At 40.0% G+C, this 18,033-nt stretch overlaps 3 protein-coding genes across 3 annotated transcripts; 2 read left to right on the top strand and 1 right to left on the bottom strand.

Annotated features, from left to right (window-relative positions):
- Positions 1-974: 974 nt before the first annotated feature.
- LOC102722926 (uncharacterized protein At3g28850-like) lies at positions 975-1,896 on the top strand. The gene has a single exon (XM_006646696.3). It carries the CDS (start codon positions 1,019-1,021, stop codon positions 1,856-1,858), a length of 840 nt encoding a protein of 279 aa, XP_006646759.1. The 5' UTR covers positions 975-1,018; the 3' UTR covers positions 1,859-1,896.
- A 199-nt stretch (positions 1,897-2,095) lies between these two features.
- On the bottom strand, positions 2,096-3,730 carry LOC102719461. Its single transcript, XM_040521054.1, has 3 exons — positions 3,497-3,730; positions 2,854-3,334; positions 2,096-2,772 (listed from the first exon to the last, which is right to left on the bottom strand). Exons 1-3 carry the CDS (start codon positions 3,666-3,668, stop codon positions 2,397-2,399), a joined length of 1,029 nt encoding a protein of 342 aa, XP_040376988.1. The 5' UTR covers positions 3,669-3,730; the 3' UTR covers positions 2,096-2,396.
- Positions 3,731-7,034: 3,304 nt separating this feature from the next.
- LOC102722364 (kinesin-like protein KIN-6) lies at positions 7,035-16,806 on the top strand. The gene is made up of 23 exons (XM_015833485.2): positions 7,035-7,393; positions 7,518-7,708; positions 7,939-8,059; positions 8,306-8,400; positions 8,579-8,714; positions 8,841-8,906; positions 9,047-9,109; positions 9,633-9,683; positions 10,331-10,413; positions 11,175-11,289; positions 11,611-11,665; positions 11,891-12,012; positions 12,488-12,721; positions 13,345-13,414; positions 13,498-13,571; positions 14,127-14,244; positions 14,458-14,616; positions 14,693-14,790; positions 15,371-15,455; positions 15,607-15,695; positions 15,896-15,987; positions 16,186-16,258; positions 16,408-16,806. The coding sequence occupies exons 1-23, from the start codon at positions 7,079-7,081 to the stop codon at positions 16,498-16,500; spliced, it is 2,598 nt and encodes an 865-aa protein (XP_015688971.1). The 5' UTR covers positions 7,035-7,078; the 3' UTR covers positions 16,501-16,806.
- The last annotated feature ends 1,227 nt before the right edge of the window (positions 16,807-18,033 follow it).

The raw sequence follows: 18,033 nt of genomic DNA, 5'->3' as shown, positions 1-18,033 counted from the left end.
ACTGAGGAAGGTGGCGATCACATGTGTCCCTTTTTTATATTACCATTTAGACTGTTCGGCGGCTCCTTAGTTAACTTATCTCTCTCGTTTACCGCGTGCACGTTTTTCGAACTGTTAAAAAAATTCTATAGGAAAGTTTATATTTTTTATAAAAAATTTCTATAGGAAAATTGTTTTAAAAAATCATTTTAATCTATTTTATATTTTTTAATAATTAATAATTTACTAATCTATTACTACGTTTTTCGTGCCGGAAATAAGTTACCTTATCCTTCGATACCGAACGCGGCTTTAGTAGTACACCTTGTTCACATGTCTGTTTATATAATATGTTTCAATGTTTGATCATTCGTCTTATTCAAAATTTTAGTACAAATATAAAAAAATGGCAAGTCGTGCTTAAAGTTATTTTGATAATAAAATAAGTCACAAGCAAAATAAATGGTATTTTCATAATTTTTTGAATAAGACAAATGATAAAACACTACAAGTAAAAAAAGTGAAACGGAGGGAGTAATTGTTTTGTGATATGATTACCATATAGATGCCACATAAGCATAGATGGACTAAGTTAACGTGTCAGACCAGCAAAAAAAAAACTTAAAATGGCCAAAGAAGATATTTTTGCACGGTTTTTTGATTTCGATGGGAGTCCACGTACTTGGTTTTAAAGAGGCAGTGTGAATTAGATCAATTGGAGCTGTTGGAAATAAATAAAACAAACGTTGCAGGGGTGGGCCAGAAAACGATGCGCTCAGGGATGGGCCAACGACGATCTGTAGTAGTACTATGGAGGATGGGCCTTTTTACGCATGGGCCGTCAATCTTTAGCCCAATATAAATCGGATCCATCGGCGTGGCGTGGCATTGCGCGGCTCCAACTTTTGAAATTTGAATTGGATTTGCGTTTCCTTTCTTGTTTACTTCTAGTACTACTCTCCTCTACTACTACTTCACTTCCTAGGCAAAATTAGAGTGAAGGAAGGAGACCTGACCTGACCTCCAAATCCAAATCCAAATGGGGTGCGCTGCCTCCGCCTTCCTCGACGACGACGACGACCGCCGCCGCATCATCGGCGTCTCCGCCTCCCACATCGTCTCCCTCACCTCCTCCACCTACGGCATCCTCGACAACATTCATCCAGTAGCATCGTCCACCGGTATTCCTCCTCCTCCACCCACGCCGCCTCCCAAACCCCCATCGTCATCAGCAGCAGCAGCAGCTGCGCCGGAGGTCATCAACTCGTGGGAGCTCATGGCGGGCCTCCTCGACCCCGCCACCCCTCAGAAACCACACGCCAGGAGGCCGATGGGAGGACCTGCAGGGGTAGGGGTGGTGGTGGTGCTCTACACCACCACTCTTCGCGGCGTGCGCTCCACCTTCGAGGCCTGCAACGCCGTGCGCGCCACCCTCGAGTCCCACGGCGTGGCCTTCCGGGAGCGCGACATCTCCATGGACCGCGGCTTCCGGGAGGAGCTGCGGCACCGCATCTCCATCTCCATGTCAACCACAGGCCACGACGGCCTATGTCCGTTGGTGCCCCGGCTGTTCGTGCGGGGCAAGCACGTTGGCGGCGCGGCGGAGGTGGCACGGCTGCAGGAGGAGGGGAAGCTGGCGGCGCTGCTGGAGGGCCTGCCGAGGGCGCGGCCAGGGTGCGACGGCTGCGGCGGCATGCGCTTCCTGCCCTGCTTCGACTGCAACGGCAGCCGCAAGCTCCGGTTCTCCCTCCCCACACCGGCGGCGCCTGCTGGTGCAGGGAGCAAGAACAGCAAGAGGCTGAGCGGCGGAGGAGTGGTGGTGGTGCGCTGCGGCGAGTGCAACGAGAACGGCCTCGTGCTTTGCCCAATCTGCTCCTGATTTTCCTTCCTACGATCGTGGTCAAAGAGTACTACTAGATTTGCTACTAGGCAGCTTTTCAATCCATCCAACAAAACCCTTGACGGAATGAAGAATCCAAGTAATTTTTTGAACATGCAGCAGCTAGCTAGCAATCCCTCCCTTTGTCTTGACTTCATTTGACCGAGTATTGTATAGCGCTGGTGGTCAAAGCAAAGGAGGATCATACTATCTGTATGCATTTCCTTGCACATGCACATGCCCCTCCTACTATTAATTAGTGGACTAGTACAGTAGTACTCATTCTCAATATACTAGTAGCATAGTAATAAAATCGAATGCACGAGTGTGTGTGTATATAAATATAAATATATATATATATATATATATTCAATTTAAAATCCATCCATCCATCATGTATTCATGTATGTATGGAAAGGGAATACTATGTACGTAGCATATAGTAGTAATATAAATAGGGAGTAAAATAAATATTAGTGCAGGCAGGCTAGGTGGTGCAGGTTGTAGTGTAGGTAAATACTACGACGAAGCGGCAAGGCTAGGTGCAGGGCGTGAGGTCGCAGGGGATCTTGGTGATGCGGCCACCGCCGGAGTTGGCCCGGCGGAAGCGCGCCCCCTCGAGGAGAACCCTCTCCGGGGAGCCCAGGAGCGCGCCGTTCATGTGGTCGATGACGCTGGCGGTGGTCGGGTAGAGGAAGCCGGCGGCCGGCGCGTTGTAGTAGGCGTTCAGGAGCGCCGCCGTGGCCTCGCGCAGGAGCGTCCTGTACATGTCGCCCCTCCCCTCCAGCGCCTCCCGCAGCGTCATCTCCGACCCGTACCTCTGCGCCGCCGCCGGCCCGAACGCCATCGCCACCGTCGTGTTGGGCGTCACCACCTTCCAGTTGCACCCGTGCAAACCAATCTCCGCCCACTTGCTGTACGTAATTCATTCAATTCATTATTAATTAATCAGCTAAAATATAGTATAACTCAAATTAAGCTAAATTAGTACGTACTCGAAGGTGCAGGCCGAGCCTTGCGGCGGTGGCGGTGGCGGCGTCGTCGTCGTCTCAACGGGAGGCTCCGGCTTGGGTAGCGTGGGGGTCCAGATGGGCGGCAGGCGGCGGGGCCTGCGGCGCCACAAGGGAGGGAGAGGGGGGGAGACGGGAGGGGGCGCGAGGGGAGAGGAAGAGGAGGAGGGGGCGAGCGCGACGGGCGGTGCGGGGCAGAAGTCCATGGCGCGGAGTGGCTGGGAGAGGAGGGGCGGGACGGTGTAGAGGGCGAGGCCGAGCATGCGGAAGGCGAGGGTGAGCTCGCGCGGGGCGGTGGGGGTGGCGGCGCCGCAGTGGCCGGTGGCCTGGACGACGCGGGCGGTGCAGCGGTTCATCTCGGGCGTTCCCTCCATGCGGACGGAGAAGCCGCCGAACCAGTTGGTGTTGCATTCCCTCACCGTCAGCGGGCTGTCGCCGCCGCCGCACTGGATCGCCACCCGAGCTCCTTCAGGAACAGATCGAAACGAGACATGCATATCACATTTCCTTCCAATCATCAGTTAGGTAGGTAGGAAAGAGGAAGAGCATGCATCCGATATACTACTATATTGCTGCATCGGAGGAGTTAATTTCCAATAATGATGCTCCATCACGTGTATTCACGTACCGTAGAGAGGATAGTCGAAGAGGCCTCTGGCGCCGTCCTTGCACTGGTCGCAGAACACCATGCCGGCCACCACCGTGCTGCTGCTCGCCGTCGTCGTCCCCGCCGCCGCCGCGTCAAGCAGCACAAGAAGCACGAGCGCCACCACCTGCAGATGCCTCGCCATCGACTGCATCTGCAGAAAAGAACCTACCAGCCAGCTAGTAGCTAATTGGATCTGCGCTGCACCTCATGGAACACATCGTCGTATATATGCTGCCTGCGTGCTGCGCCAGCTTTGTGTGAAGCGTGCTGCCGGCCCTTCCTTTTTTTTTCTTTTCCAAAATTTCCAATTACGACCAAAATGGCCTTTGCGTGTCCTCCTTTTAACTATTAACCTCTGTTTTTTTTTCTCTGCTTCAAGCATTATCATACACTAATTATAGACTGCTGACATCGCTTCAGGTTCATGCAAAGACCAGCTCACTTTATTTGCTGCTTGGTAACAATTAGGCTACCGATAATGTAAGGCAGGATGCCACAGTTTTTTTTTTCACTTCTAAATTCCTTAGTTTGCTGCCCAGTAAGCGCGACTCTTAGTTATACAAAATATATTATTCCTAGCTAGCTATTACTTCATCCGTTCTAAATACTAAAATGCATCACATCCACTATTAGTTTATATTTTTTAGAACAAGGGAGTACATTAGACTCGATAAAGGAATCAGTGGCGACCTTAAAATGCATTTTCCTATTGCAATTTCGGTTATGTGTGCCTCTAATTCAGCTATTATGAAGATCAAGAATACGTTTTGAGCGCTTAAACACAAGCATATTTGCTTTGAACCCTTTAATCTTTTTTTTTTTTGTAGTGATCACATTGCAAACTCCAATTCATCTTACAGATTATACATGCACCCATCTCAGCAAAGATCACTAGTACATCAATTTGTTTGCCATCAATCATCAAAATTTCGAATGGATGATTGAAATATATGTTGTTATGCTGTCAAAATTTTGTAAAATTTGGTATTTATTTGATAAATTTTATCAAAAAAAATTTGAATACAATCTGAGACTACGTGCTATAATTTCGAATTTTATTAATTTAAGTTCAAATTTGAAATTATATATATCAAATTAACCTCAAATATATCAAATAAAAACCAACATTTGAAGAATATTAATTTATGTTCAAATTTATCGAGTTAAAAATTATGTATATATCAAACTAACCATAAATCTATCAAATAAATACCAAATTTTGAATTATATTAATTTAAGTACAAATTTATAGAATTTGAAATTATATATATCAAACTAACATCAAATCTATCAAAATAAATACCAAACGTAACATATATTTTAATCTTTATTCCAATATTTCTGAATAAGTATTTACATATATTTCCTAAAATTTGACATACAATAAGATCAAAATAGCAAGGACAAATCGGTCAAGTTATCCTCCATTTAAAACCGTTAAATGCTCTTCACGGAGCAGGGTCACTCAGTTGTTTTGTTTTTTAAAAAAGGTCAAATAAAAAAGAGTGTCAAAATCCGTGGTTAGCTTCCCAAGTAGGGTAAAATATGTAATTGCCCCTTAAAAATCCGACCGGACCGTCCGGAAAAATGACGATCTTGGTGGCCCTGTTTGAGCCTGAAACATCGTCCTTGCAATCAATCGAACTGGTATAAAATCAACGAATCGGTCAGTTTTCTGATGAACCAGCGACCCGTGGAGGTTTTTTTGAATCAAACTGGATTTTAATTTGTCCAATGAAAGTATGACAGTGAATTTATTATGGTATCACACTGCAATTATACTTTTTGATGTTGTCACCATGTAATAATGGACCTATTGATTTATTTATATATATTTTTACCAATTTATGATAGTTCTATATGAAAAATAATGCAAATCAAATATGTTATTAACAAATACGAAACCGTTGGTTCGACCGGTGAGATAGCATTTTGACCGTTGAACTCGTTTTTTATTTTACCTGATAGGGAGGATGAAAGGGAGACTGATCTGATCGGTGCCAAGAAAGCTCGAGAGAAGGGATCGAGGTCATCTACACTACTACAGAGGGAATATTGGTCATGAGAATAGAAGAATGAACAAATACTGCGAACAGTATCCACGTAGGTAGCCACATTACTTTAAAACAATATCTACTACCGTATCAGTTACTATAGCGATGAATCTTAGACATCTATCTTAGACATCTCTTTTGATCCAGTAACAATGAAATATCGCAAATACACATTCATTGTGGCCATATGCAATAGCTGGTGGAAATATGGTCATGAATCGACATGTTTTAATCTAGAAAAATAAGACACTAAACATAATATGTATATAGTTAAATGATCTTATGATGATAAACATGATTATACTTTTAACAATATAAGCATAGGCACCAATAACATTCATAAAGGATAGTGATCATATGGACAATGATCGTAGCATGGTGATAAACATGATAACACTAACAATAACTAAAACTTCTATCAACACATTCAATACTAAGATAAGAGTATTATAGTATTTCAATAACTCTTTGGTACTAGATGATGCATTGCTAGTGTGGTTGCCTCGGTTGGTGTTCTCGTTCTTACCTTCTCTTGTGCCGTTGTCGAAGGGGATGCAATGTCGATGTACTAGATCAGGAGTAGTTATGTCTGAGAGCATTTCTCAAAAACTTGATTGCCCGCTACCCATACAGGTAAGTTGGCGGATGGGCTGCTCTTCCCGAACACTCGTGCACGTAGTTGGTCATAATTGAGAAGAAGTAGCCACTCAAGAACCAAAAGCAAGATGAACCACCGTGGGAAGAAGAAGAGATGTTCATCCCTTCTACCTATACAATTCATCATTTTCTGGATGTTAAGACATTTAATCCTCTCAATGGCCATAGGATTTTAAGACGTTTTAATACCTATTTGATAAATCGTATTGATTTGGAGTTTCAATATTGATTCTTATCTGCTGCAAAATGTTAGGGAGGAGGAGCAAGCTAGCCAGCCACACCACGTGTATGATAGTCCCACCTCCACCTCAACTGGTCAACAGATGCTCTCTCGTATCTCCATATTTAAGTTGAAATATCTTCACTTAACTTTTCAAGGTGGTATTAATACTCATAACACTAATTGTTGGCCAATTGAAAATTATTGTAAAGAGGAGATATGCATCGTGGAGAAGGAAAAAAAATACTCCCTTCGTTCCCACGATAAGTGCAATTTTACACTATTTATATTCAACATTTGATCTCCCGTTTTATTTAAATTTGTTTGATGATTAGTATTTTTATTGGTATCAGATGATAAACCATGAAAAATGTTTTATGTGTGATTTTTTTTAGTTTTTTTTTATAAACCTTTTAGATAAAACGAATTGTTAAACCTCGGACACAAAAATTCACGAATGCGGCTATACTGGGACGGTGGTAGTATAAGGGGTAGTAATTATTTATTTTCAAATTTAATTTAAAAATAATTTTCTTGGATATATGGGGCGGAGCAAATGGAGCATGACGGAACCGGGAGGGAGGTGGTTCAAAATTGAGTCCAAAATTGAAGGAAGCGCGACCGTCGCCGATGATGGCCTCTCCACCCACCATCCGCCGGAACCCTCCCCGGAGCGCGAGACCTCCCCCCACCCCTCTCCCCAAGCCCTCCCTCGGCCTCGACGGCGACCGCCTCAAGGTGTTCCTCCGCATCCGCCCCCTCCCTGACCGAGGCCGCTTCAAGTCCAAGGCCCAGGCCACCAAACCCAAGCAGCAGTGCCTCGTCGCCAACGGCGCCAACTCCGTCGCGCTCACCGTCCCGCATTCCAAGCTCGCCGACCCCAAGCGCGCCCGCACCGAGCTCTTCGATGGCTTCTCCGCCGTCTTCTCACCCGACTCCTCACAGGTCAGCAGCTCCTCCGCCTTTTAAATGTTTTTGTTGCCTTCCCCGTTGAGCAGAGCATCCATCTGCACCCCCCCAGACCCCAGTGGGGAACTAATTAGTTAATTACATGTTGCGTTGCTTGCAGCATGATGTGTTTAGTCAAGTGATGAATCCGCTCGTGGATGAGTTTTTGGGAGGAAAGAGTGGCCTTCTGCTTGCAATGGGTCCGACGGGCTCTGGAAAGACGCACACTGTCTTTGGTTCTGCAAGGAATCCTGGACTCCTACCACTCGCTCTTCGCCGGATCTTCTCTTCAACGGATGACCACCCAGCTAGGTACACATGTTTCGGCCTTTTTACCTCCAAACTCCTGCTTTCTTCTGTCCTTAGCTGCATACAATGATAGAGGCCTGGGCTCAGACTTCCAATATGAAAATAGTCTGATTTCATATATTTTTTTTAATTTTCTTTAAGCATTTTGATATCTAAATTCTAAGACTACCATGGATGCAAGCCTTTTAAATGCCATATGGTTTTTCTTCACTAGTTCTATGTCGTAATTACAGATCATTTTGCTTGTCAATGTTTGAGATACTTTCGGAGGGAAAAGGAGAACGCATTCTTGACCTACTGTCTGATGCAACTGACATTGTTCTCCAGCAGTCAACAATTAAAGGTCTTAAAGAGGTATGCTGGAAACATTTACCGTGGATACAACTGATCTTTCAGGTTGGGTCAAATGGTTTGGTTGCGACTTTCTGGTAAATTCCAATTGGACAACAAGTTGCTGCTCCCAGCCGTGTGAGGGGTTTCCTCTCATTTCTGTTATTCTGGAACACAACTAATAGGCAGGGGGAGGCACATTCATTTGAACTGCACTGATGCTGATACCAATATGCTTGGTAGCGTGCAATAAGTTGATTTGTTTTGCAGGTGTCCATTGAAACTTCCACGGACGCTGAGAGCTTAGTTTTATCTGGGATGCTGAAGCGTACCACAGCTGCAACAAATGCTAACAGCAAGTCAAGGCATGTTTTCCTTGTAAATTTCTTCAATATATCTATCTATTTTTACTTTCAAGATTTTTTCCCTAATGATAGTTGACTTCACGTTTCCTTTTCTTTTGTCTTTCAATTATATGCTTCTTTGCTTTCTACATATTGTCCTAATTTTTAATCTACTATGTGTACTTATTTTGTATTGCAGCCGATCGCAGTGCATTATCACTATACGTGCTGTTCGTAAAATCAATGATGTAGAAATCGAGAAGTCACTTAGTGACGCTGTCCTGACCATAGCAGACCTTGCGGGGGCAGAGCGGGAAAGGAGAACTGGAAATCAAGTCTGTGTTTTTACCAATGCCTTTTATTAAGTAGAGATAAAAACATACGAAGCATGCACATACACCTTTTTTTCAAGATTGGATGCCATCGTTTGTGCATATTTATTTTACTCTTGTTGTTTACAGGGTACAAGATTGCTAGAGAGTAATTTCATCAACAATACATCCATGGTGTTTGGTCTCTGTTTGAGGGTATGACCAAATCGATTATCTTTAGTAGCCCTTTTTTCCATCAGGAGGTGGTTGCAGAAATACTTAAGTTATTTATCATCTTCAGGCCAATGAGTTATGCTTGCTAATGCATCATTCCTTTTTAACTTCTGGAACTCCAGGCTTTGTTAGAACATCAGAAAAACAAGAAGAAGCCCTTGGAGAAGCATTTCAAGAACTCAATGGTATGTCTGCTGACACAACATATTCTTTTGAGACAAGCAAAACATGGACTTGAAATTTGAAACATACCTCTTTCTTTCTATCTTTTTTTTTTTGCCTTTTTGGTTAATATTCATGATTACTTTCCTTAAATGGTGTTTTGTTGAGATTCTCTGTTAGTGTTTATAGTGAGGAATCTGAAGAGCAGATCTAAAGATCAATAAGTACTATTTCAGCAGCTGATAAATCTTAGAAAACTTATTTATGTGGTCTCATGCCAATTTATTTTATACATTTTGTTAAATACTTATGAAGCATTGGTTATATGTATACTGAGCTAGTTTGTTGATGAAATGTGAAAAAAAAAACTACTTATCACATTCTATTCCTGATGACTTAATTTCCAGATCTTAAAGCCTTTTTATGAAACCAATTTTAAAGTTCAAACAACAAATTCTAATCTGTCAGTAGTAGCAACACAGAAGATTAAATTGAAACAGATTTTTTAAACCTTTCCAAATCTTTTGTAATTTTTAATTTTGGAAGCTGACAAGGTACTTAAGGGACTACCTGGAAGGAAGGAAGAAAATGACTCTGGTATGTTATTGACACCTGAAATAATTTGTCATTTTTATTCAAAGTTCCTGGAAGAATGTGCTTGACATATAGTTTTTTACATTCTTTTTTATGTTTTGATGTGGTTTACACTTGACCATCACAAAGTAAGCAATGTTTTGGACCCACTGTGGCATCTTTTAAAAATTCTATTTAATCAAATAAATATTGGATTGGAAATCTAAAGGTCCCTAGTTTGGACCGAAAGTGTATTTTCTTCCTTTTTATTTATTTTTTGAAAAGGGGGGGTGGGGGTTGCATTTTAATATTACTCAGTTTATATATTGGTAGTGAAGGTACAAAAGTTTGATTGTAAAAAACACTTATTTTGTGTAGCGAAATACTATCTTTGAGCTTTGCGAACGAGTTTGTCACTCAAAAGATAACATAATAAGAGGGACCCAATCACCCAAATTCTGCCAAGCAGTTCATTGTGATTATTTATAATGCCTGTTAATGTAAGGATGTGTAACATGGGTTGGCTGGCTCCGTTGATAACGATGTTTATGCTAATTTGCATAAGCATGGCATTTACAGTTTGTTATACTTTATGTTTCATTACTATTGCTGTATGCTCTATATATCGAGTGTTTTGCTTTATTATAGTAATTATTTTTCTTATTTTTCAGATTTTAAACGTGAAGCCTGGAGATGATGATTATCTGGATACATCTTTTTTGCTAAGACAAGCATCTCCGTACATGAAAATAAAGTACTTACAATAACTGACAGAATTATCTTCCTTTTTTTCGCCTTGCCTTTCGCTGTTCTTGAGAAGAAAGGGAAGTAAATAAGAAGAATAAAAACAATCTCGTAAACTGCATCTTATTTAACCTGTTGAGATTCTGGTCTAAGAACATGAGTTCTTTTAGGATTAAGGGTTAAAAAAAAGCTGTATGCCTATTTGACTATTTGTCTATTTGTTATATTGGTCATAACAGCACTCACTTGTCATTTGGATTAGATAAAGGAAGGCGGATAGACTTGAAATCTTGACTATAGGGAGGGAGGAAATGATTACATGGCTCTAGATATGACCTATGGTATGCTTGCATACCTGGATGCAAGAGGAATTGTAAGTGAAATTACATAGTACATGTAAAAATTTCCAAACAAACTAGATTCTGGGATGGTGTTTCCTCTCTTTCTTTTCCCAATAATCTTAGGGTGGCCTTTCTCATTGGAAGGGTCGTATCTTCAGATATATTCACTTAGGAACTTAAGATCATGGGAAGTATGAAGGAGATGTGCATCGAGGGAACCGATATGTAGCTAATTTAATCCATATCTTTTTGATGTTGTGTTTGTCCTAAAGACAAAACTCTCAGTACTTCATTTACATTGGTCCTTTGGTAGATTTTGGTAATTTATTTTCATTGTGATATACAACATCAGGAAATATGAAATATGGGCACAGACCACAGAGATGCAAAACTATAGATTGCACAGTGATTTTACTTTCCTATCTTTCAGGTACACCAACCTTGATGACTCTTCTGATTTGGTTTCTCAAAAGAGAAGCAATGTTTCCCTGATTTGCCAAGAAAACAAGAAAAAGGGGAAGTTTCATAAGACTGAAGTTTTTGCGGTATGAACACATTTTATTAAGCTTTTCAGTGTTTTTTTAGCCCATCAAACTTATTGATGCTCCATAGTTCTTCAAATGAACTCATTGATTTAAACTTTGAAAGTACTGAATGATCAGACCCAATTTTTAGTGTTTAGTTATGATCCTATACCATAAGTACTAAAGGATCACATAATCGTGACTGCCCTCACACCACACAAAGTTATCGTGTTGTAATTCAAATTTCCCTCAAACAGATCACATATCAAGATATTTGATATAGGTACTCCATATCTTAGTTAGAACTAAGAAGGCACTATAATCTGTGCTATATTTATGTAGGTCGCAGGAAAGGATGACGTTGCCAAGGATGATGGCATTAAAGTTTCTGAAAAAGGTTCCATTCACCCAAATTAATACTTCATCTGTTTCATTGTCACATGCATTTTTCTGGGCATAGTTCATCTGTGGTATCAGTAATATTATTGGCTCTACTTTTCTGCAGTCATAGTTTTATCTTTTTGCTTTGTATAACACAGTGAATATTTGGCTTATCTTCATGATGATAAAGTCAAAACTAACAACATTTACCTGATGCTTTTTATTTCAAACATTTGCACAGATGAGCCACAATGCAAGCTTCTTAATTCAGAATTGCGAAGAGTTTCGAGAAATGAAGAAATAATGACAAACTTTGCCAGGGCTTTATGGACTGTTTTAAAGCAATATAAACAAAAAATTTTGGTAATTTCCTGCTTTTATATTGCTTATCTCTGTTTAATTGGCCAGGATGCTGAATATTGATGTATGTCTTCAACGTGGTAAGTTCTAAAGGATGGGTAGTCAAGTCATGTATGGAAATAACATGCTTGAAGCAGGATTTAATGTTGTATATGTAGTGCTATTGAGATCATGATGTTTTTATCGTAAATGAAACTAGATATAAACCTTGCCCATGGCCATGGGCAATTTGCGTGAGAAAATGCTTAACATGAGGTATGAGGTGGATTTGCATTATAGCTAGATGGCTTGGCTTTATGGTACAATCTGTACCCTAGAGTAATGATACAAACACTATAAATTTGTGATGATGTGCCCCCATGAGAAAAGAGGACATACAGTAATTTCATTTATCAGATTCAAATTGTATGAGATCTATAGGTCCATGAATTCGCCACATATTTCTTTGTACCATATTAATTCATGTGTTTGCCTGCAGGAGTCTGAGAATGCTGTTGAGAGCATGAGAAAATTGCTTATATGTAAAGACATTGAAATTGTGGAGCTGGAGAAGAAGTTGAAGGTTCTAAGTTGTTCATGCAAGAAATTTCCATCTGTTGAAGACTCTGTTGAGCAGGATGATGCTGTGTCTTCTGGTCAAGTGGCTCAAAGTTTTATTTCTCAGTCAAGTCAAACTGATCCTGGATCTAGTGACTCTGCACTCAATAATCATGTAAGTTCAGGAAACTTCAAATAGGAAAGCCTTACTTTCAGTTTCTTTACATTAAGTAATGTTTGAATAAGCATGCCATGAACCTAAATGTCTATAAGCGAACAGAGGACTTAACACTCCTTATATCCTTATTTCACCATATTCTCTATAGATATGCTGTTAGGCTTTAGAAGGGCTGTCAGCCCATCATACTATTTACCTCAGATTCTTCTTGTGGTAAGAATAGGCTGATACCTGGTGCAAGCGAGCATGCTTAAAACTTCAAAGTCATAAAAGCTCATGCTCTTGTTGCATTGAACAGCAGGATGTTCCTAATCCTTTGATAGTTATCGAACATCTCATTTGGAACTTGGGAGGCCATGTACATTTTCTTTGTTCCTTTACACAGTGTCGTCAATTTTTTTCCTTTCTGTACTACTTGTGTCTAATGGGAAGCAACATATCTCTGCTTTTATGTCTGCATGACAACAGTCTATATGCAATAAATGCAGCTTGTTATAATTTTGAGACCATATTATATGCAAAGTTTAAAAGCGGATATAAATGAGGTTGGAACCTTCTTAATAATATTATTTGCATGCTATATGGCCTAGCACTGAGCAAACTTGTTTTCCCCCCTACAGTCACTAGAAGAGGTCTCAGAAGAAACATGTCATGGTCCTGAAAGGTCTTATGATTATTCTGACAAGACAGGTTACATTTTAATGGTGTAAATGTTCAGGATAGTATCACCAGATGGTTCTCACAGTCCTGATAATCCTTCTTTTCTATAACAGGGGGATCTGATGTTTGTGATACTTCTGTTGTTAAGTTGATAGACGGAGAAGAATTGAGCTCTAGAGATTGTAAGGTATGATAACTACTGTTTTGTTTTAGACCCTCATGGGAGAAATGCTCATGGAACCTTTTTTTTTTCCCAAAAAGAATGTCCTGATTTTTATACTCGATGGGCATTGCTGCATGTTTTACTGCATGTCCTGATTCTACAGTAGATGTTTTGCTTCATGTTTTACTCGATGGGTATCGTCCTGTTCTTTTAGCCAGAGAAAGCTTGTGTTTCCTTTGGTTTTTTCCCTCAGCATAATGTGGATAATGAAAACATTGAGGTCAATATTTGCTCTTGTGCTCTTTCTCTGTTGGAAATTGTGATTAGATTAGATTAACCCTAGAAGGGTAGAGGGTATATATATACATGGGCCTCATGGGCCTTGGGCCACACACCAACACTCTCTCATGCACGTGTTTAGAATCTTGTTTTACCTTGGATTTCCAAGTACCATTCAGTCTCTTATGAAGGTTTTCAGGGACGTTTGCTGGAACAACTGAACAAAACAGTATAATCTATCTTGATTCTTGACTGTACAAGTGTCAAGTGGTTAAACCATGCTTTACTCTTCATTTTCAGTTAACTGTACAAGTGGTCGATAAGGAGTTGGATAGGTCTGAAAGTTGCTCTGATGGTGGTGGTGGTGTAGCACATTCACCCAGTGGTTTGGATGATCCATTTGATCAAAGTTTTGCAGGTATTTTAAATTTCTATGTTTTTCTTCTTGCTGAATAATTTGACATGGTAACACTCACATGATAGGATAAATTTATGAATCATATTTCTTATGATGTGGAACTTATACTTCCACTTAAAGATCGTGATACCTCCTTTCTGTGTGACTGTTCTCAAAAATCAAAATACTGCGTAGACAATAAGGTCAACTGACACACAAATGTCACTTGTGCAGAGCGCCGTGTACTTACATATCTACAGAAGGAAAGGACAAACCTGTCTCCAGAATTTATTGGTGCTAACAAGAAATCTCCTATAGAGCAAAGTGAAGAAGAAAGGGAAGAGTTACACAATATAACAGTGGAGGGGATTCAACATAATGTTGACATAAGAGGTTAAAAAGTTCCACGTGTGCAATTTTTTGCTCATGATGCGCCCTCGTATCACAATTTTGATGGATCTTTTGATAGGTGTGAAACATCATAGTACTCCGAGTTGCTCCCAGGGAGTGAACTCTGAAGCACCAAATGTTAGCTCCAGTCAGTCTTCCCTACAGTTGCAAAGGATGGTATGGTACAATTTAATATTATCAATTCTCTGTATCTTGTGCACATACTTTTGTATGGTTCTTAGTACAATTAAGCACCTTTTCCCATTAAACAATTCTCCATTTGTCCTTCGGAAATTTTTCCACTTATTTCTTGCTTGTTGGGGGTTTCTTGTTATGTGAGCTTGGGGAATGTGGTGAACTTGTGATGGCTTCCACTGGGGGTTGGAGGGGATGTTTCTTGCTTGGCTGGGAAGAGAGCTCTTGGGGAGAAAGAAGAGAAGAGATTGATTGTTTACAGCTATGGATGTTTGGGGAGGTGGAGCATAATGCATATTCTATTTCATAGTGGTATTGAGCTCCTTAAGAGTTCCAAATCGTAACATGTTTATTTACTACTTGAGTTGTAGAATAGTGTTCATAATGTTTTATGCACAGTAAAAGATATGCGAATGTAGGCAAGGTTAGCTGTTGCTCTTATAATTTTATGCAATTTCTCAGGATGAAATATGATTGCATCAAGTGGTGGTTCTTATTTCTATTATCAGTGATATTGCCTTGTCGGGAAGTCTTAAGACACATGCTTGTACCTTTTCTTTAGGATGCTCTTCAGCAGGATCCCCAAGATCTGGATCCTCAGTTAGAAAGATGCAACGCCACAGTAGAAACAACCATTGTGGAATATGGTATGTGTAATAGTAGTATAATAAAACAAAAGCATTGGCTCACTATTAATTTGGTGTGGGCATATTGCATATGATTGTCCATATCCTTCTAATTTTCAGCTTACCAGCAACTAATTTCTTTTCAAATGTGGTATTGCATATATTTTTGTAGGATGTGTTCAACCTTCAGATCTAGTGGATATTCATGGAGGCATGTCTCCACATCTAAGTGGAAAATCTTCTGCAAAGAAAGCTCCAATAGTAAGATATTTACTGTCTAGCCTGAGGGCTGATGGCATTTTTTTGCTTATTGCATTACCATGAAAAATATAACCCTAAGTCTGGAAACCCTTGGAGATATTCTACTGGAACATCGGAAGTTAAGGAGCTGGTTATGCTGGTTTCTTTTTGCTGTCACCCTGTCTAATTCAGTCATATTTCGTTATGGTTATTGCTCGAAGGCTCCAAGCAAGGACTGCCAGGCCGAAAGACCGACGGATAAAACAGAGGATCTCTCTGCTTCTAAGGACTGCAATAGAAAAAACACTAGAAGGTGAGTACTTCAGAAATGCTACAAACTTTGCGTGAATCACTTCAACATATTATCTTGTGGGAAATTTGATCGATATGTCGTGGAGGATATAGCTATCATTAATTTTCTTCTGGCACAATCACTGCTAAATAGTCTTGCTCTTTGTGTCCCGGAAAAGAAGGGGATGTATGCTAAGTTTACCTTTCGTTCCTCAACCAGGAGATTGCGGCCCGTGTCAACTATGATGATCAAAGAATTTACTGTTCCTGACACATTCGTGGATACCAAAAGGGTACATCTCGGAAACCCCGTTTACAATTATGAACTACCAGCGTTGGTGGCTGCTGCAGAGCAATACTACCCCAGTTGTTAACCGCTGATTCCTGATTGATGGGAAATTGGGTTGATGCTGCTAACAAACTGTTAGTATGGTTGCTGCAGGAAGAAAGAGCGAAATCGTCAGGTGCTGCAATTGGGAGATCGGACAAGCTTATTCGACTGTTGAAAGCCCACCCGCCTCGTGAACGAGTCTAGGTCCATCGGAATTCCGGAAGATGTTCACTCATTTTGCGATTTTCCACGACTGTCTTTTTGTGGAACCAGCCTGTTCATTTTTGTTGATCTTTGACGTTTGGGTACATCGCGCCTGTGCCAATGCAATTCGATGTAAATATGTTCTCGTCCTGTGTTGCCAATGCAGTTCAAATGTACATAGCGGAGGAGGGTATTCGCACGACATTGTGTTGATTTAATCTGTTTAATGGTCGGCACACTGAATTCTCTTACCATATCCTTTCTTCCTCCAACATGTACTTATCATCACTTTAGGCTTATTGGTTGGGTGGAATTTAAATCCATAAGACTAGGAAAAGCAGAGGAATAGAGATGACCGGTAACATCAATCTATAATTTTTTTAAAGATGTTTGAGTGATTAGAAATTTTTCTATGTTTTCTCTATATGACTTTTAGTAAAAGAAGGTTTCCTATACTTTATTTCTATAAACCAAATTATTTTTAAAAGGAATTTAATCCTTAGTAATTGAATCCTTTGTTTTTTTCTTCAAAACGAACAGACCTATAGATATTATACCTAGCTGATACTCCTATTCCAAAATTAAAAAAAAAAACCCACTACTAGATGTGGTACAGTCTAGATTTATAATACTGTAATGTGTAACATCCAGTATTATGTTTGTTTAATTTTTGATGAGGACATGACTGGCTTGGAAATGCCTAAACTTATGTTATATATTTATAAAAAAACGCATGTTTTCTATATTATATTTATATTTTATATATTTAAACAAAAGATAGAATGACTTGCAAGCACCAAGGGAAGGGGAGCAAGGCCATGGAATGTCTGGTTGATCAATAAACTTGATCTGGGATCAATCCATGATCTTCTCTAAGAGTTCTTCTAAGCTAATACATTACTTTTGGGCCACAAAAGATAAAACATAAGTTCTGATCTAGATTCACTCTCATGACAGTGACAATTTTTGTTAATGCAAAATCTGCACTTCACACGTTGTAAGCTTGGGAGATCTACTTTTAGGTCCTAAATCTTTGAGGTCGAGACATACATTCAATTTGCCTTAGCAATTAACAAGGAGAAAACGAGGTTAAACTCAATTAGCCGATTTCGTCTAGAAACACAATAATATATTTGATAAACTTTATAAAAATAATCAATGTAAGTAAGCTGGATGGATATAACTATGTAGTAATCAATTTCAATTTATTAAATGCATGATCTATTTTATTAGAAATAATCTTAATGAATTAGACCAAACCAAGACAACATAAGATTATGACTAATAAAGATAAATCAAAACAATAATAAATCAAGATCAACTAATAAAGTTATGTTGGCAGTCATCGGCTACGGTTCAATATGAATAAATATAAATTTACCTTGACACTTTAATTTGATATGACCTTGATAGATCGGGTTGATCTGAGACAATATAATATTATACTTAACCAAGATTAATTGAAAGACTTAGCAACACTATACTTCACTATTAATCTAATGAGCTATAATGACTAGAGTGGGCGGTAACAAC

Source organism: Oryza brachyantha, chromosome 2 (assembly GCF_000231095.2).
Source record: "Oryza brachyantha chromosome 2, ObraRS2, whole genome shotgun sequence".
Taxonomy (NCBI): domain Eukaryota; kingdom Viridiplantae; phylum Streptophyta; class Magnoliopsida; order Poales; family Poaceae; genus Oryza; species Oryza brachyantha.
Note: the sequence above shows the minus strand (reverse complement) of the source record. Positions and strands in the feature narration are given on the sequence as shown.